The following is a 21012-nucleotide window of genomic DNA, read 5'->3' as shown; positions in this document are numbered from 1 at the left end:
CTTCATTGTGTGATTTCTTTTAAGTTTGACTCTTGAATTCTCTGCACTTCAAATTAAACAATCAAGGCACTTTTATGCACATCCCTCATAAACGCCTGCAACCATCTGCATATGAATGGGACTACTTCTGTGTGGTGATGTGCTCAAGTGCTGAAGTCCTTAAAATTCTCAAAGATTGTTTTCCCTCTAAGTACACCCACTCTGCACCTGCAGCCCCTCGCAGTATTTTATTTTCCTGGAAACTTCTGCCAAGTTCCACCCTGTGTTTCCTACTTGTTCTCCCTTGTATCCTGTTCTTGTGCTGCTAAAGCCTCAAAGCAAAAACACAGCTTCATCCACGCTCTCTCAGAGATGATTCGAAATCAGTAACATCATTAGTTAGAACAACCTCAAAACTGTCAAATTTTACTAAGTGCTGACTGGTGCACAAAACTACCTGACATACAAACCTTTTGGTGATAGTAATATTTCCCCGCTGATGCCTCTGCAAAGCCCCGGGGGGGGAGTTGCTCAACTACATTCCTGACATACTCTCGAGCTGTGAGTGGTCGCCGTCTTAACCGATCCCTCCCATCACAAACATACAGTATATGAGCTCAGACGCACACACAACCTCTCTCTCACACACACTTAAAACAAGAGAGACCCAAAAGAGAGAGTCCTTTTCACCCTGTGAATCTTATAACATCTGTTCTGGTCAGAGAACTCCTGATCTTGTGCTTGGCGGAGCAGGTCATAGTTCACCCTGACATGGTTTGGTTAATCCAACTTCCCCTATAGTGGGGGAAGAATCCAAAACCTGTGATTATTAGAACAAGTGGCAAAATCTCAATGCAAAAATATTTTATTACAGGTAAAAATCCTGTAAAATCCCCTCATGTAAAAGCACGTAATTACTATCAGCAAAAACTGCTTCTAGTATCAAAAGTGAGAGTACTCGTACCCGTTACGTAGAGACATGACCCCTGTGACCTCGATATTATCATATATTATAGTGATTGGGCTTTTATTAAATGTGGATTAATATGTAGGCTGTATTTAACTAATTTTAATGACTTTATATACTGTTGGGCGGTTTAATCTATAAATATGGAAGGTATTTCATAAGCTCATCATATATTTTGTAAGTAAAATCTTCATCTGCAAAGTAACTAGAAACTATAATTGTCAACTATGTAGTGGAGTCAATACAGAATATCACTCTGAAATATGATGATGCTGAAGTATAAAGTAGAAACACTCAAGTTAAGTGCAGCTGTATCAGAAATATACTTATTAAAGTATGTTCCACCACTTCCTGTACGTCATCATGTTTTTAACTGAACTTCCTAAAATAAAGCTCAAATAAAAACCTGGGCTTCAAATTTCTGCTGAGTTTATTTACTGAGAAAATGTGCAGACAAACACAGTTGATGCTTCTGTTTTGTTTGCCACTCTGCATCTTGCCATGTTAATAAACAGATACTTTGGACGCTTAATGGACGAAAGTGTTGTAACAAATTCTTTATGTGGATGACGAACAGGGCAGATTTCTGTGGCTGAGCTGGCAGACATCATATGTGAGTTTTAACACAGCTGTGTAGAGAAGACAGGCAGTCTGTGGTAACAACAATGAACAAAGACATGAGTCATACTCAATTACACATTGTCTCCTTTACAGAAAAGTAAAGAGTCATCTCTCTCTCTCTCACACACAATCACACACACACACACACACACACACACACACACACACACACAGTTGTCAATATCAGCCAGCAGAGGAAAACTAAACACGCACATTAGACTTTTCTGAAGACAAGCCTTCCCACCATGGAGGCAGGAATAAAGAAATACTGTACGGTGTTATGTTAGGGCAGAAGAAGTAATACAACTGATAGATGTGGATGTCCAAAAATCAGTAGGGTAATGTGTGTTTTGTACACGTGTGTGTGGCTGTTAGATAACACAAGAAGGTGTTGGTTTAGCTGTTGACTCAGCAGTGATAAGAAAAAGGTTGAATTACAGTAATCACATCAAAGACACTTCATCTTATGTACATAGTCGAGTGGAGTGCTTACACAAACATTATCATTTACAAATTACAACAATCATGTCACACCTCACACATAAATAGGTGGTTCATACTGCAGAACAAACATGTTTTCCAGCCAAGCAGCAGTTCAATACTTTAAATGTTTATAAAAAATACAAACTTTTAATCAGGTTTTAGGTTTTAAAACAGTTACTTTGTACAAACTCTAATATGTTTTAATAGGAGATGATAAGCTCCACTGAAATAACAGGGCCAAGGTAAAGTAATGTTACTGCTTCATGAATAAGAACCTTAACTTAGAAGTAACTAAACCTCCGCTGCAAGTAGTGTAACGAATATGGATGTTGGTCAGTGGGCAGTTAGCAGAATTAGTCAATACCCTTATTAGTTTAGTATTTTGTCAATCAGCTTGCTGGGTTTGGCTTGGGTATTGTCATGACTTTCAAAATTACAACCCTTAACATCTTAAACAACATCTCAAACTGACTCTGACTGGCACTGCTGCAGTTTAGGTGCAGATTATTTGCCCTCTACAGAGCTGTTTTCCATCTTATGTTGCTCTAAACACTTGATTTCCAGACTTCTTTTTTTAGTTTATAATTGCTGCTACATGATATTAAACCTCATATAACCCGGCTCATGTGCATGTACTGCATGACTAAGTTACTTGTAACAGTATTGATTGATTTTTTTTTTGTTACACGTGCACAAGCAGAACAAGCTGTAAACACAACTTGAGATAACATCTTCTATCACCGTATCAATATTTTATGGCAAATGCATTAGCAAACACTTGCTTATTTACACATCCAGCTGACATGGAGCGACATTAGAGGTTAATTAATACATTATCAATATAAAAATATTGGTTGAAACTGCAGTATATAACTTTTTCTAATATTCTCTAATCTTAATAGAGCTGGGAGATGCAAATGAAGGAGGAGCGGAGTGGTTTACTCTTGAGTCTCATGCTAGCGCTAGCTTGAATTCCAGAATTTGCATATTGTGGCTTTAATGCAGCTTTAAGAGTTACTATCCTTTTCCATGAGGCGTTCGCGTTATTATGTCCACCCGCTCTGTGGATACACATCATATCAACATTTGGTATTGTTGGTTACTACATCCAGCTTAACATCAAAGTCTCCTGGTTAGAACTGTGAATTAGGTGCTTTAGTCCCTGAATATGTGACTGAATGACACAGTGCGTGTATTGTCATACAACTGAAGCTACATTATGTCCTTTATAATAATGGTGTTGTCATTTACCATCTATTCTGCAACTGAGCTTTCTAAATGCAGATATCTCATCAAATGGAAATGAATGCACTCATTGTGCTAAAAGCGTAAAGTAAGTCTCTCCGCTTCAGAGGCTTTTATAAAGGGAAGAGGGGAGACTAACAGTGTCCTGCTCAGAGGGACACTCCAGGTCATACACCCAGCCCACATCAGTTCAGTGTTAGTCCAGCTGAGATATGTGTCCGTGACAGAAACTGAATGGTGGTGACTTCATCACTCAGCGACGTCACAGACAGAAAGCCCCAGTAACAGTCTCGATAGTGAAAGTGTATCTGTTGTTCATTCCTTCACTCATTGGTCCTGATTCGGCTTTCCACGCTCAAAGTCAATTCCGTCATCTCTTATCAGCTGATGTGCGTAGAGTTTCGTGGCTGCATGCTCAGTCTGCTCGAAGAGTTCAGTCTCTGCGGCTTTCAGTCGATCAGACGATGAGGGAGTCTCGGCTGAGCAGAGTGCTCTGGTGAGGATAAAATAACGGATGGGTGATCAAAACAACAGCAGAGAGTTTGCACAAAAATATTAGAGCAAACTGTGTTCAGTGAAGTGAGACAGGATAGAGGCAATGGACATTAGCCAAACAGGGTTATTATAGTGAGGTAGGACCTGGGACAAACTGAATTTCAACTCTTTTTTTTTTTCAAATTATTTGCAGATTTGTTTTAAGCCCCCGCTCGAGGCCAGAGAGCTGACTCTGATTATTATTTTTTTCTTCTTTTGCACAGGATGATGTTGACAGGATAACTTTGATGTTGAATACCATTTTGACCCAGGTTTGTCAGGGAGGAGCCAACCAGTTATGATTGTTATAGAGAGTAGTTGGATACAGAACAGAGCATTCTACCTAGTTTTCACCCTGGTTGCATCTGAACCTGACCTGTCAAAGGTACAACAACAACACTTACTGTAGGCCTACAAACCTTATTTACACTGTAAGTCAGAGTTTCTCAACCTTAGAGCTGGGACCCCATGTGGGGAATATTACATATTGATATGATTTTTTATAACAGGTTTGAAATATATAATCTTCTCTGTGTGATCTGTTTGGAGCTCGCTCCATGCTCTTGAAAACAGAACACCAGAGTGTGCCATAATCCAGTTCACATGATCACTCTCAAAGTGCATGTTCATGAACATTTTGGGGCCTAAAAAGGTTTTCACAGGCTGAAGTTGAGAAACTGCGCTGCAATGCAAAGGCCAACAACACAGCCTCGCTCACATGATGCTTGTCTGACCACAACACATACAGATCTGCTCAAAGATGTCTTAAATCATTTTAGCCTCCTAAGACCCGAACTCTTGCATGGCGTGCATTTTTAATTTCTCTTTGCTATTTAGGCTCATTGGGACCTGAGAAAAATGATGTCCACATATGAGGACATTAGTTTTAAATTTCGATTACTGAGTGGCAGTATAATATCCTCATATGTGGTCACAAGGCCCTTGTTGAGAAAAAGTTAGTATTGTGGTCTAGAGAACCCAAAATGTGAGGTCCACATATGTGGACGCCAGGTCCTAGGAGGTTAGATTAAATTCATCTTCACCATCTTGAAAAGGGGATAACGCCGACGAAAGAACTTCCCACCTAAAGCATGTATGTATAAATATACCACCAACTTAAAGCAGCAGTTTGGGTGGTGGAGAACCAATACGACAGCGAATGCTTTTCTATGATCTCTGTGTGCATTTAAAGGTGTGTTGACTGATGAGCTAAGCTTCTCCTGGCTCACTTCATGGATGTCCAGTCCTTTTTGACCTCTTGTTCGCTTGCTTTGCTCTCACATTACTGCTCCCTCTCTCTGTTCACACATTACCTCCCTTGACCGCATCTCCCTCACACTCTCAGGAAGCCAAAAACATAACAATATTTTAATCTTACTAAACATTACAAGAAATGTCCGATCCTTGCCCAAATTGTTACACTAGAGTCACTCAGTACTTCCTTGATTTGCCTGTTTCTAAATCATTAAAAACCAGGATCAGTGGTGCCAGGACTTTTTGCCCCTTTGAACTATTGTACAGGGACTAAATTGAACCCCTCGGAAAACGGTAATGTTTACATAACACCCTATTAGACTCCCTTAAAAAGCAGTAAATACAACATTCAGTGTTAAATACTCTAGTTAGCCTCATGTTAATATTCTTCTAACAAATATTTTCATCAATTGAACACCAGTAACTAGTTTTCAACAACTAGAGAAGATGCTATTCACTAAGTTCTACTCACTGCTGTTGCTGCAAACTAGCAGAACCACCAGACAATCGTACCAATCATTTAGAGGCTTCAATGTAACTCACCACTTTCCGGGATTTGTCTCTGGGTTCCTCTCTGCGACCGGGCAGGGAATGGGCAGGAGGTTGAGATGAGCGAGTGTGTGTGGGGAGTAGCTGTGGAGATGGCCTGTCAGTTCTGTTTCGCTCTGTGTCTGAGTAAGGAGGCAGTGAATCTGCCTCAGGCCTGTTACTAGGCGAACGGCTGCAGTGCCGACTAGATTCCCCGCTGCTCTTTTTCGAGCTGCCTTTTGAGGGTGTGTCTGAATCTTCCTCACCCCTGGCCCCACTCTTCCCCTGGCTGACCCCACGCAACTTAGCCTTACGCTCCAGCAGGCTGTTCAGGAATGTGCCATCATAGTCCTTTTCTTGAGAGGAAGTTGATGGTGGACTGACTCTGGGAGGAGGTGGAACAGGACGTTCACTATCCCAAGTGCCCCTCCTCTTTTTGGGTGACGGAAGTGGGCTGATGGTGCGTCCATTTTTCTTGCTCCGTCTGGGATGATCCTCACGGTCCCTGCTGTCTCCGAGCTCATTTTCATCGTTGTGGTAATGCTGAGGCGGGCCATTGCGATAGGAAGGATATCGACTGAACTCCAGAAAGTCCATCTCATAGTCTCCCTGTTCTTCTTCCCTCTTCTCTATCACTCTGCCTCCCCTCTGCTTGTAGGAAGCAGCAAACTCCTCCAGCTCATCCAGTGAGCGGTACGTCTTTCTATGCAGATGTTCTGAACGAGGGTTCCACCTGCAAAACACAGCAGGAGAGGCCAGGAGAGGACAGAGTATAGTGTATGTTCGTATGGGTGTGTATGTACGTAATTTGTGTGTTCAGAGTTGTCTGTACCTGTTGTGGTTGTCCTCCTCGCTGTGGTTCTGTTGCTGTTGATTACGGCCAAGCCTGCGTGACTGTGAGGAGGATGGTGGGTCGTCACTGTATCGTCGCTGAGGGGGCGGATCGTCCCGGCACCGCCGAGGGTCGGAGTCAGGGTCATCACGATGATGCTGAGGTGAAGAGGGGCTGTCACGGTAACGCTGTGGCTCCGGGCTGCGGTTGTCACGGTAGCGCTGGGGTTCAGGCTGAGGATCGTGGTCAGGGATGGCGGGCAGAGCTTTCTTCTGGACATTGCGATATGTTTGGCGGAAGCCAGTTTCTCCTTCGTGGAGAGAGCTCAGCTCAGACAGACTACAGGCTAAACAGATCAAAATAAGATAATGAATCAATGACGAATGATTGAACAGAGAAATTAACAATTGAAGAGAAAATGTTTCCTGAAGGAAGAAACTGCAGATAAAGAAAGTCAGTCAAGGTTTGCAAGAGATTACACAATGTTGGAGGGAGAATTGTTAGAACATATTCTTTTACGTAAGTAGGCATGCACACTTGCTACTGTATCACATCTGAACTACAGGACATTCAACATGCAGAAAGCTTGAGTGCAGAGAGGCAAGCTGAAGAGAATAAAAAGCCAAAAAGACATTGGCAGTGGAATAAACAGTAGAGCATGCGGCCACTATTCATTGACATTGTGGACAAATCTTTTGAAAGATTTTTGAGAGAGCAGAGCCACAGGATGGGTTTATGAAGCTTACACTGGTGACTGTTGGACCTGGCCGGGTTGAAGTGAGCCAGTTGTTTCTCTACATACTGTAGCACCCTGAGAGAGTCCTGATCCTGAGGTGAAGGCACACGGTAGGGAATCCCTACAGCATGCATCGGCACTGGAGATACACACTTGACCCATCAGCATAGCAAACGTCTGTTTGTCTTTATGTGTGTGTTCATTGTGGTTTGAGGACCATACTGGTGTTTTTGCATATTTTTCTAGTTCACTATTTTATTTTGACAGGTTAACTTGCTAACAAAGAGTAAGACCTCACCTGCTGTTAGTACGCTGCCATCTGAGGGGGGGGCAGAAGACATCTTGTCCACTAGGGAGGGGGGAGCGATGGGGACCATTGTAGGGACACCAGAGACAAAGTATGGAGGGTAGGCAGGTGGCTGAGGGGTGGAGGTACCTGTCTTTATACCCTTACCTGCCTCATACACTAAAAAAAAAAAGCAACACATGATTCCATTCAGCTTTTCCAGAAAAACATACTTTGTCCAAACACTGTCAGTATTCTGAACATGAGGACCTCTGCGTGTGTGTTTATATACTCACAGTGTCTGGGGCAGCAGCACGTGTCGGGGCAGCACCAGCAGCTGACGTAGCAGCAGCAGGAGTGAGGACAACACTGACACCAGCAAATCCCAACAAACAGCAGGAATAACACACTGCCCAAAGCCACCGCCGCCACAAACACCCACTCTGGAAGCACACACAACACAGAATCCCACATATAAATAATGACCAACACATATTAACATAGGAACAGCTTGACTTGATCACTGTGTAGTCATACTTGGCTTGAACATGGCTGTTAGCTTTGAAGAGCATTCAACTTATTTAGCTTTGCAATCCTATAACATTGTCAGAATCATGATAGACAATAAAAAAAAAAATAGAATTGATGCATCATTTTCAAACTTGTAGGCTTCAAGCCCAAATAATGCTGCCTCAAGTGACTTGGGCTACTTTGTCAGATTTCACATAGCTCCCTCTTTTCATATATACAGTAGTACTGCCTGTAAACAGACTAGGATGTGTAAAATCAGCAGAGTTTGCCTTTACATCTGTCTGTCCAGCAGTGTTTTCCTGCTTTTCCCTTCTGTACAGAACATCTCCATGTTTACAATGACTGTAAACAAACTATCTGCATAGACTACAACTCTCTGTCCTAATTAATGTGTTTAATGTGAATTGCAACATTCAGTACTCTGTTCACCTTTCATATCGCTCAAGCTTCACTTCAGCTAACACGGGAGCTACACTTGTAATAACGCATGTCTCTGTATGTGAGTTTGTAAATTAATAACAAGAGAAAAATCCCTGAAGATTAATAAACTAAATTTTATGCAAATGGAATAAACATTTGAACATATTTTTTCCTGAATGCACAAATGCTGCTTGAAGGTCCAATGAAATCTTCCTTAATGTGATGGGTTTCCTGTAGAAGAGGCATGTTGGGATGGGACATAACACAGTGAAGAATCATTGTAAACTGTAAAGTTATGGGGCATTAGCTCGGAGCGGAGGCTGGGTTGTCTTCTATCATTGGTAGTTTTTATTTACAAATCAGAACATATCTTAACCAGAATGTAAGAGGCAACAAAAACTAAGAAAATTAGAGAGTTTGTTTGTGAGTGATACGGCAAGTACAACAGATGAACTACATGTATCTGTCTATAGGGACAAAGCAACGGAAAGGGAAGGAGAAGGTAGATAAGGAGATCTTTAACAATTTAAAACCAAGGACAGTATTGTCTCTCACAGACACACACGGACACATGGACACCAAAAACAAACACAGACACTCACACACAGGAAACTGCTTTTGCTACAGGAAGGAAAAGGACAGTTTATGCTGTTCTGTGAGATACTGGAGATTTGGCTGTTACAACAAACCAGCATTTAATGTGATCTCATTTGCAACCATTATGACCCCTACACACATACACGCACACATACCCCCACACACCCCCACACACATACACATAAGGATTGCACCAACACAATTACAATTCAGAGCAGTGTGGGAGTGAATGCGGACAGCAACATGTACTAATGTGACTCTAACTTGAGAGATAAGCTTGCAGTAACCATTCTGGCTGAGTGTATCATACCAGGTCATTTTGGGAGCTACTTCCACACAAACCATCCATTCATTTATCATTTCCCACAAACACTGTGCTATTACTGGAATTTGATGTGACATAAACAAACTTCCCACCCTCTTGATTGCTAGGTTTTTACTGGGTAGTGTCCAAACTATGTGGGATGACACGTTAACCACAACCATAAATAACTATAATGACCATAATAGCTGTTTTCCAGCACAGCTCATGTTAGCAGGAGCAACGGTCAGCTCATTATCTGACGAGTGAGGATCAGACTGTCGGGTTAAAACGGCTCTGAAGCGTCTTTATAGCTGAATCCCAAACACCTGTTTTCATTATTTACTGATTTAGCCAGTATTAGAGCCGTTAGCACAGGAACTATTTATCAGCCTCTAATCTAAATGATTGATGTATTGTCTGCAAAAATCCATCCATAGAGAATACCCTGCACCACCATCATCCAAATGGTTCCTACACCCATGTTTAGAGCGGTAAGTAGGGTTAGTATGAGTGAAAAGAACCAGGTAAGGGGGAGAACACATTATGCCCCTACCTGGCATAATCTTCAAATCAAAGTCTGGCAGCAGATCTTCAGGCACACCTGAGAAACCTGGAGAGAGACGGAGGAGAGGAGAGGAGAGGAGAGGAGAGGAGAGGAGAGGAGAGTGTGGGAATGGCGATGATATAAACTGGAATGATTGATTCAAAGAAGTTACTGCTGCAGCAGCATGCACAAGGAGACAAGGAAGACAAAAACAAAGACTAAAAGACAGATAAACAGATAGAAAAAGTTGGCAGGTAAACAGCTGCATGCACCAGAGGACATTCTGGCCTTGTTCCAGTAAGTCTCCGCATCAGAGCAACTGATAAGCAGATTGGTCATCTAATTTCTGATATTAAAAGCTGTCAGGTTATCTGTCTGATAAGAAGACGGACTGGAACATGAATCATTGTCACGAAGATAACATGACAAACAGGCGGGAGCTGTGAGTAATGTTACATGCAGAGCTGCAAAAATCACAGGTGGGAACATTCCTCATATCCAGACCCTGAGAAACATTTTGCTCCTGAAACTATTCATTTGTCTCTCTGTTGTCTGACTTGTCTAAAATATAAAGTAAATTTATTTTTTTAAAGAGTAAAAGGTTTAAATCTGGCAATTTTGATGGAAGGTAAGCTTGATTACCTCTAGACATAAATATGTTTCAGGAAAAGAAAACATCAACACCAGAAATAACCCAAGCCCTTAAAAACCATAACCACCTGGCAATTGTTGTTTCTGGTATCTTGCAAGTGTTATGTCTTTCTCCTTTCATTATTTCTTTTATAGATCACTTTAAGGGACTCCACACAAGGTCAGTAGCTGTCCGAATGAAGCATTAAGATGATAGATAAGGGGCAGTGTGTCCACAAGCTGGTGCAAAAATGTGGATGAATGTGTTCAGTTTGGGTGTGTGTTGTTTGGGTGCATATTTCCATGGGACCTTGAAAGATAAAGCTTTATAAAAAGTGAAAATGATACTGGTGTTTTACTGTTGACAGTACGATTATCGTGGAGAGGAGGAAAGGAGTGCTGAGCATGAGAGAGAAGGACTGGAGAAACAGGGAGCAGGCTAGGCTATCTTGGCCCGACTCTGGCTGACAGTGCACATACCTCACTTTAGTATCTTTCTGGAAGACTAAGCGTGCTCTTTGCTGGATATGAAAACAGAGAGAAACCTATTAAAATTACTGAGAAGCAGCTGAATCACCACATGAATTAAAAATCAAATAAGTGCTGAAATTTGTATTATGTACATTTGTACATGTAAGGCACCTCTAATTCTTTATAATCTGTTGTTTTGTCTTCTGTCTCCCTCCTGCTCAAGCAGTTGAAGGCAGCTCACTAGTGAAGTTGCCTCCCACTCATGAATTTTCCTGCAGGCTGGTGATTCACCAAGATTTACTTTAAATATGTTGGGATTGCTTGTTTTACCCTATAGGGTGATCCCAGCGCATGGTGTTTGAATACCAGATAACTCTTTGTAAGTTTCCATAACTATACAAAACAACTCTAAAATCTTTTGTCCAAGAACGATGTGACTTCACAGATGCTGTACCTGTCTTCATACAGCATTTAGTACTGGGCCCAACAATTCACTTACTTTTAAGTCTACCACTATCTATCATATTTTTATTAAACTCTATCAGGAAAATCTCCCTCTGCCTGCTCTGTTACAGGGAGGTCAGGAGTCATTGTGAGCTACATTGTCCACATACTCAGACTTTTTGGGAGAAAGTGGGACATTTAATGTCAAGGATACTTGGCTTCATTTTTCTCTGTATCTTTTATGGTTAAAAGTACAAACACTGTTACCAAATGCCAGCTTCAGAGAAACCATTGTATACTATGGCACTTTTCATAGGGTCTGCCAACTATCTACGCTTAGTGGAAAAGATCACTTGAACCTTCTGTTTACAGTGTGAAAAATACTGGATGAAAGGATTGTTATTAACAGGAAACTGGCTCTAATTGTGTTTTTTTTTCTCCTTTTTGTCTTTAACTTTTGGCAAAAATACTCAACCCCCTGTATGTAATACACCTGTGTATTTGTCTCTGATATTTGCTGACCCCATGTTTCCAAAACTTCTGTTTGATACATTTAAAATGCTATTTTTTAAATATCAGCCCACTACAGTTGACACCATATATGAAATAGTTCAATCTTGTGCTGGAGTCCAAAATACTGAGGAACACTTTGCACGTGGCAAATTACTTTACTGCACATTTCAATGTTTTATTTAAGTTTTGGATCATTAGCAGGTCGCTTCTGCTCTATTAAAATGGCACTGAAACTTGAAGGCAGACGGGAATAAAGCTGATTCTTTTTCTTCTTTTTTTTTTCAACCACTGAGTTCTCACACGTCCACATCAGTAAAACGTCTCACATGGTGTCATCCTGCATCTTTTGTGTCACTACGCCCTGCTGTCCCTCCCCCACATCATTAAATCTTCCCTGTCTGCTTTTCTGTGAAGCCATTTGCTAAAAAGACAAAGGAGGCCCCCCATCCATTCGCTGTGGCCCCAACTGTTGTTATGGAAACACTTCAAGTGCCTCACATCCTATATTAGCTAAACCAAGGTGGATTTAGGGTCTGTCATGCCAGGTTGAAGACTGCAAAGGGCACCTCATGCAGGAAAATCAAGTCATCTTCATTTGTGTGTAGCATTATCCTATCCTACCATTATCTGTAACATACTATCATACTGAGGCCGTACCCAGCGTTAAACAGGATCCAGAACACACGCAAGTCTTTGCAAACTGTAAAAGCTTATTGTCCGATACTTGTGTGTGTATTTCTGAGTGTGTATGTGTGTGTGTATGTGTGTGTGTGTGTGTGTGTGTGTGTGTGTGTGTGTGTGTGTCTTTTTGTGCACACACATTAGTCTCTGAGTGCCAGCCAAACAAAAGTTCAGCCACAGAGTGAATTAGGGCACCAAGAGCCACATACCCTCTCAGGTGTTGCCATGGTAACATTTGTTGTAACTGAACACAGAAAAGTACACTGTCACTGTAACACAACGCATTACAGATACTTTTACAACATGGGACAACAGAATGCACACACATGTGCGCACACATACGTAGGTATAAGTGGAATATTATTGTGAACGTCTGACTGAAACAAGTGATAATTATTCTCCAGTAATCAAGTTTCATCACCTTGTTCAATATATTAATATACAGCATGAGAAAATGCAGTTGTTACAGATAAGACAGACAAGACTGCCCTCAAAGTGCCACTGCTTGTTATAAATCATCTCATTAATGAGCTTGTATTGTGCTGTCATTGATGAATAGCTCAGTTTATAAAGGCCTTGTTTTGTAAAATTCAATTTACAGTGAAAGTCTAATATTGTATAAAACAAGGTGATGCAACACTGCTAGAATCAATGACTCAATAACACATTGTTTAAATTGGTCTACAATGTAAATTTGCAGGTTCAACGACAATGAATCTGCCATAACCAACCAAAGCTCGCACCAACACTGGAAACACACTGTTGAATTTGTAAGTCGATGAGACACAGAGGAGATATTTGCAGAGAATGGTGCGAATGTCACCAAACTGCTTTTGTTCCAAAGCTAAAATTATTTACAAATAGGCATGTTGGGAAAGTAGTGGCATCTTACCCAGAACCAGCAGCTCGACAGAGGCTTCGTTTGGTCCCTCTAGATCATCGGATATAACCACTTTACAGATGTAAACTCCACTGTCTCCCCACTGGACCTCTCCTATCCTCAGGTCTGCCTCTGCATGAGAAAAAGGGAAGAAGTTAAACATGAGAAACTAAGTCCTTAAAGCTGCAGGGAATGAAAAATACGCAAATCATAAAAGAAAACAGGGGAAACGATGGCAGTGGGCAATACATGAAAATGCATCCTTTCTCCTTTTAACATCTTTTAAAACACGTAAATTGTGTATTTCTTGGAGTTAGTAAACCTGGAAAATTATATCATATCCATAATGTTTCTGCTGCATTTTAAAGTCTATACTCGGCAATCTAAGTATCACAGCTATGTGTGATTGTTGAATATCTCATTCCAAAACCATGGACATTAATCTGCTGCTATGACAACCCTCACACTTCTGAGAAGACCCTCCACAACCACTGATGTTCGGTGACAAGGCCTGGCATTCCAGTTCATCCCACAGGTGTTGGATGGGGTCAAAGTTGGGCATCTCTCAAGTTCAGTCAAGTTCTTCCAGAAAACCTTTCTCTTTTCAGAAAACCATATAGCCAAAAAACCAAAAACAACTCAAGACAGAAACTACACAAACGTACTGTATGTGAACAATGGGGTCCACATACTTTTGGCCCCATAGTGTATTAGTGAACTCTCAGAATGATGCATTAAGTTACACTTCACTTAATTTGTCCTTTTTCATTTATGGAAGCAAGATTTCAAGCCGTTAAAACAATTCAGATATGGTTTGGTCCAAGAGTTGCACACTCAAGACAATACTTGGCTGCTGACTCCATTGTAAAGGGGGTCAGACATATAAATACAGCAGACAGGAAATGGGTTGTATAATTCACTTCCTTTTCCTGTTAGCCAAGGAAGAAGGAGGAATGACAGGCTGACCAGTCTCTCCCTCAACAAAGTGACACCACCACTCATGCAGCATACCTTTAAGCTACCTTGTGATGAAATCAAACACATTTTCTTTGATTAATTTTATCTTTCCTCACGCACTCCAAAGATGTGCTAGTCAGACGGACTGCCAACTTTTAAATGGCCATGAGTGCAAGTCAGTGTGTTGGTTTGTCTGTGTTAACCATGTGATTAACAGAACACCAACCCCCTGCCCAGTGCATGCTGGGACAGACTCCAGCCTCCCTGTGACCCTGAATAGGATTAAATGGGTATGGATGACTGGCCGTCTCTGAAGGCAAAGTAGCTTTCACTTTTTTGTTCATTTACAATATGACTACACCGACCTGCTACAGGACAGGAGGTGGAGTGGGACAGAGAGAGAGAAAGAAAAACCTTTCCCTTAGAGAAATGAGTGTGTGAACGGTGGGATGTGGAGAGCTCTAGAGAGTAAAAATAAAAGCGGAACATTGAAGTACATCAGAGGGAAGGAGTGAGAGGTCGGGATGAATGAGAGGACAGCATGAAAACTGCTTCTTTTGTCTGTGTTCCTGGCTGGTGAAGAGAAGGTTGATTCTTCTGCCAGAGTTAGAGCTCCATATATCTGAGGCCTGCAAACAAGGCCACCACTCTGTCAAGCACACACACAGACAGTAGGGTCCCTTAGATGATCCTTGAATGGCACGATGGTGAGACTGTAAAGGAAATGTAGACCTCAGGAAAAGGGGGATGGCATGAGAGTGAATTCCTATGGTTAATCTGCTGTAAACTGATGAACAATTTCACTACTGCACTGCCTTCATTATCATGACAGATTTGATTAATAACACACCTTATTGCCATGTGGGAGAGGCAGCCCAGCCTGCTGCTACGACACAGGGAAAATGCTGCTAGACAGATTTTTAAGAGCCCAATCAACCTTGTATTTTTGAGACCAATACTGATATTTAAAAAAATCAATATGATAATATATTGGCCAATATTTTTGTTAACAGACATAACAAAGATACGGGGCATTTGGAAAAGAAACTTGTCATTGCAAACTGGAAGACAAACTATATAATGGTTAGATGGACTGGACTTATATAGCGCTTTTCTAGTCTTATCAACCACTCAAAGCACTTTACACTACAAGCCACATTCACCCCTTCACACACACATTCATACTTCTACCACACACACACACACACACACACACACACACACACACACACACACACACACACACTGATGGAACAGCCATTATCTTGCCCAAGGACACTCCGACGCATGGACTGCAGAGGTAAGGAGCCAACCACCGACTTTCTGATTAGTGGACAACCCGCTCCACCTCCTGAGCTACAGCAAAACATATTTTATTTTTTTTTATTTTTTTTATTTCAGTGTTTTGTGTTATTTGTCAGCCGACACAGTGTATGTGCCAATACCAATATATCTGCAACAATACAGTCTCAGAACATCATGTCATTCAGTTTTATAATCTGAATGTATGATTTCGATTCAGGATTATTATTAAGATAAAGTTGGCAATGATAACCTTTTTGCACGTGTCTTTACTGCAGTATTTTGTACATGCACCTGAACATGGGTTCACTGTCCAGTTGATCAGTGATTTCTGACTGGATGGATACGAGTTTTGTCCCTTTCTCTTCCCTCAGAAAAAGAAACCTCCCCTTCTCTAATATCTCACATCACACTTTCTTCTCATGCCAAACTGTAGCATTGGCAACTGTTAACGGTGGGTATTTATTTATTTCTTCTGAGTGATATAACCTGTTTGTTCTGGCAGATCAGTAAAGTTTACAGTAGAGCCTCCCCTGTCTCTCATACCTCCTCTACATGTGCAAAGAATCTCTCTGACAATGGGCATTTGATCGGGAATGTGTGGGAAGTGTGGGCCAATTCTCCGATTTATGGCTTTCATAAAACTTGGCAGGTTTGGCAGAAGAAGAAATAAGAACAATAGTTTGGATCAATATGTTGAAAACACAGAGAAGGTGCTTTTACTTACATGCAGTAAACTGGACGCCCAAAAACATGAATCCTTCAAACCCTTCAAATCCTTCTGACTTGGTTTCATAGTGCTGCTGGGAGTTTGTATTTCTGTTATTATTCTGTTATTTCCTTAATATCTTATGTCTTTCTTTTATTGTTTTTCTCTATTGTGTATTTTAATCCATGTTTCTGCCTCTGTAAAGCACACTGTGACTTGGCTTTATCACTGCTTGCCAACTGAAATTCCATCTAAAGCTGGTGAGCTAAAGTTCAGTCTGTTACACTAAAGAAATGTGTTGGGCCGGCTCCACAGCTGCTGTGTGATTTGAGAAAGAAAAACTTGACATAACTTTCAGCATGGACATCAGAGAAAGAGAACCAGAGATGCAAGTAGTACTACAGAAGTCTTACTGTTGATGATGGAGATGTCTCTGTTCTTGTAGTACTCTGACAGCGTGATCGAGGAACCGGAGATGGAGGCCACAGTTCGGACTGTCCGGCTGCTGTCAGAACAGTCGAGGTAGTTCGCCGCCATCCCCGTCTCGTACCCTCCACCAGCTCCTCCGGTTCCACCCGTCAACCCACCTCCACTCTGGCTGTCGGGGAAGCTGAAGGAATCCCGCGTGCGGTCGCGACAGTATGACTTGTAGACCCACTGTACCACGGGGATCTGGGTGGACACACTGGTGTACTGACATGGCAGAACCACTGACTGGAACAGCACAGTATACCTCTTCCCATCTCTCACAGACACATGAACCCCCGAGCAACAGGGAGGGAGGACACCTGTGGGAGGATAAGGAGATAATGAAGGATCAGTAAAGTGTGAAAGGATGGAAAGTTAAAAAAGAGTGTCTAAATAATCATTACATTCATTGTGTTTGTTGAACTCAGTCAGGAGATGGTTTTAGTCAGTGATTAATGAGTGATTATTTGGTATGGGATGGAGACCACAACACAGTTGTTTTTGGTTTTCAAGAGAGTTGAAGAGGAGGCTCAGAGGGTGCACGTTGCCGTTCTAAAAACAAGCTGATTGCCACGAATTGCATCGTAAGTCACACTCCTTCCTCTCTGAGTCATAACGCAGAGATGACACAGATATTTTTTGATTCACTGTGACATAGCGTACACTTTCCGGATTTTATTGTCCCCAATGTCCATTGCATATAAACGTCCACAAATCTGCTTAGAAATCATAGAAAAAAGGACTCTCCTTATGACTCGAGAACTAGCCTGAGAATCATCATGTGGTAGTAGGGACACACACACAGAGTTTGAAAACCTCTGGCACACCACAGATCCAGCAGCCAAAGCAGGTGTCAGTAATAAATGGGAATGTGTAATGAAGGGGATTAAGGACTACTGCAGCAAAGAGCAACACACAATGATTCAGACGCTCAGTTGAATCGAGGTCTAAGGAGACACCTGCTCCTGTCTGCACATGTTAAAAATAGCTAACTAATCACACACTCCCTACATGGCTCATGGGAAACATGCCTTTTCTCAACTTGATTGAAATTACCTCCTATTTCCAAAAGAAATTCAGTAAATTAAAAATATATCAAGGTAAACAGTAACTAAAAACACTTGCATGCTTTTATTTTTCTTTTAGCTGGAATGAAATGAAACATGATGCAGTCAAGGCTGTGTTGAAACTGACTGAGCTGCTTTGGCTCGGTGAAATCTGACTGTGAGCTGAGTTGACCTGAGGCTGTTTTGAAGCTTCTGAAGCCGCAGGACTCGGGGTCACATGATGACCAGGAGCTCCAGCTCGGCAGTTCAACAGCAACAAAGACTGGAGAGATGACCATGTGAAAAAAACACACCCACCTACCCACACACACCCCAAAACATCTGTGTGCTGCTGCTGCTGCTGTGTGTTTTTCAGGTTAAACAGTGGGAGGTGTGACTGAACCGGACCAGTGAACAGGGATGAGGTAAGGGATGAGAGGGGGTCCACTTCGCTTAATCCAGACCAGGCACAGTTCACAGCACAATGTTATGAAGATTATCTCCCTTCTTGGTTGTTTATGGATTTTCACAATGACTTACTTACTGACACTTCTATTTTGAGTTTATAATTGCTTGATTGCTTGAGCGATTTATTAAGCAAAAATGCTAAACATTTGCAGGTTCTTCTTATTCAATGTGAACCTTTGCTGTGTCTGTATTCTGTGTTTATTGAATATCTTGAAGTTTTGGTCTGTTGATCAGACAAAACAAGCGATTGTTAAGACATTATTGGCTCTGAGAAATAGAAAAAAAGAAAAAAAATAACTTTTTGCACTATAATTGACATTTTTAAGACTTTTTAAAGAGTTTGTTATCATTATAATTTATCATATTGTATATCATAATTCAATAACAAAAATAGTCATTAGCTGCAACCTTGTTACCAACAGAATTACTACTAGGGTAAACCCAAAACTGTATGATGGAGAAAATTGATGTTTAAGTATTATTTTACTTGCGCATGTATGTTATTTACAGTATTTAGAGCGGCCAATTGCATGCTACTGAAAAATACAAAATATACAGAAATCACTTTTAAAAAGCCTGTGGATAATATTGTTCACACCATGCATGCCTTTATTTTTGTTACCAGTAGATATTGGTATTGTGTAGGTATGTCTTTAAATGCTTCTTTGTGTCATCTGTTGCCAACTTGGTTTTACAGTAAACGTCTGAGGTTGAGGTGGACTTCTATGGAGTTTGATTTTCAGACCAACATGAATCAAGTTGACTCAAACATAAATTCCTCAGGGAGAACGTGACTTTGACTTCTAAGACCTGGAACAAAAAAAAAAACCCAGGAGGTTGGTCTTCCTGGGATCACAGGCTGCAGGGCGAGCTGGGCTTTATTAGTTTTCAGAGGAAGCCACCTCCAGAGCAGAAAATGAAAGCAGGCGGAGGAGATGTAATATTGGACAGAGGAATTTTGCTTTGAATGTTAGTTTTAGGGAGACATGAATGCAGAATAAATGTTTGCTGTCCTGTTTCAAACACATTTGTTTTCATTTGAGGAGAATAATATCAGAAAACATTTTCCACATAAAAATCCAGATAAAAGGTTAGCAAGTAAGTTTTTCGGGAGAGATTTTCCTTGTCCGATTCAAGGGTCTAAGGGCAGAGGATGTTGTTATGATATACAGATTTTTAAGCCCCTTAAGGCGAATGTGTGATTTGTGATCTTGGGATACCTGACATTGACAAAAAATTCATGTAAATCAATTTTCACTTTTTTGTTATTATTTCCGGGTATATTGCTCATAATTTAAACATGACCTGGACCCGGATAAAATGTTTGAATGAACGGATGGATGGATTAATCAATTAAAAATATTAGTAATAGTAATTAATTTAAGGTCAAGAAAAATGGCACTGGTGATTTTCCAGGCAGGTTTTGCTAAAAAGAAAAATTACATACATTTTAATTCGTTTAATCAGTTTAATCAAGGCTTAATACCTTCAAAGGCCTTTTTCTTTAGGTAACCTAAATGAATGCTTTTTTCAGTTTTATCTCATCATAAATCAGTTGTGGAATCAATCTTTCTCTAGGTGACATACATCTGCTGTGTGTTTTTTCCACTTTTACATGTATTTTTTAAGGTATTAGTGGGGTATTTTGACTAAAATAAAATGGCGTGGTAAACTGTAATTTCACGGAGAGACCCAGTTAAATTTGTCTGAAGTTAGACCTCCTAATCCACAACCCCCAAAGCTTCTGGTCAGATCATTCACACATGACTAAATACAGTGTAAGACTTGACTGAAGCACAGCTAGTATACCGGCCAAAAGCCATGAAACCACCTTACATGTTTACAGTTTTCTGTATTAAATTTTGAGGAAACGAGCCTTAGATATGTTGAAATGCCTTGTATCTCTGGCAGGAAAAAGACACCTGGCTAATAAAACATATAATTATTCATGTGGGAAGAGGAAAGTTTTGATCCAAAGTTACATATACTTATCTAACTCGTCCCAACACAACACGTTCATTCATAAGTGAAGCAGGTAAGTTTAGTTGTCTACAGTGACGTTAGCTCAACGTTACCGTTACTCCAAACTCAAACCTGAGTTCAACAACCTGTTACACCACTTCAGTGAGAGCGGATTCCATCTTTTTTCTCTGTTCATCTTCTCTTACCTGCCAGACAAAGGATAAAAATCCACAAGTTCGGCGTCAAAAACGTTTTCCAAATCCTGCAGGTTAATGTCATACAGGTTTTCTGATGTACGGAGTCTTCCTCTCTCTTTCGCCCCATCCCTGAACGATGTTTCAGGCTCTCAAAGTTAGACAGTTAACTGGCAAATAACGGGACCAGCGTCAAGCTAGAAAATAAAACTCATAACTTCCGGTTATTGTCTTTTCAGAATAAAATCTTTGCTGCCGGAGACAGTAAATGAGAACGCGTGTTGAGAGGACAGGTACGGTGGAATAAGTCACAAACAATTTTGAGTATTGGTATAAGCAGATGAATACTGGCATTTTTTTTTTAATCTTAAATAATTATATTTACTATTTATCTGAGCGTTTTCACATAGTGGCACTTTCCTTTAA

General features: G+C 40.9%; 1 protein-coding gene across 2 annotated transcripts; it reads right to left on the bottom strand.

Moving 5' to 3' along the window:
• Positions 1 to 1358: 1358 nt before the first annotated feature.
• LOC111661169 (immunoglobulin-like domain-containing receptor 2) lies at positions 1359 to 20763 on the bottom strand. Of its 2 annotated transcripts, XM_023414650.2 has the most exons (10): positions 20599 to 20763; positions 16862 to 17236; positions 13493 to 13612; positions 9871 to 9927; positions 7762 to 7908; positions 7478 to 7645; positions 7190 to 7318; positions 6444 to 6789; positions 5627 to 6344; positions 1359 to 3788 (listed from the first exon to the last, which is right to left on the bottom strand). In XM_023414650.2, exons 1-10 carry the CDS (start codon positions 20714 to 20716, stop codon positions 3753 to 3755), a joined length of 2214 nt encoding a protein of 737 aa, XP_023270418.1. In that variant the 5' UTR covers positions 20717 to 20763; the 3' UTR covers positions 1359 to 3752. The 2 variants fall into 2 exon arrangements, with proteins under 2 accessions (XP_023270418.1, XP_023270419.1); XM_023414651.2 differs by lacking the exon at positions 9871 to 9927.
• Positions 20764 to 21012: the final 249 nt, after the last annotated feature.

The sequence above is a fragment of the Seriola lalandi genome, unplaced genomic scaffold (genome assembly GCF_002814215.2).
Source record: "Seriola lalandi dorsalis isolate HSWRI2012SDOR001 ecotype SW California unplaced genomic scaffold, Sedor1 jcf7180002054537, whole genome shotgun sequence".
Taxonomy (NCBI): Eukaryota; Metazoa; Chordata; class Actinopteri; order Carangiformes; family Carangidae; genus Seriola; species Seriola lalandi.
The sequence above is the reverse complement of the archived record's forward strand: the minus strand, read 5'-3'. Positions and strand labels throughout refer to the sequence as shown.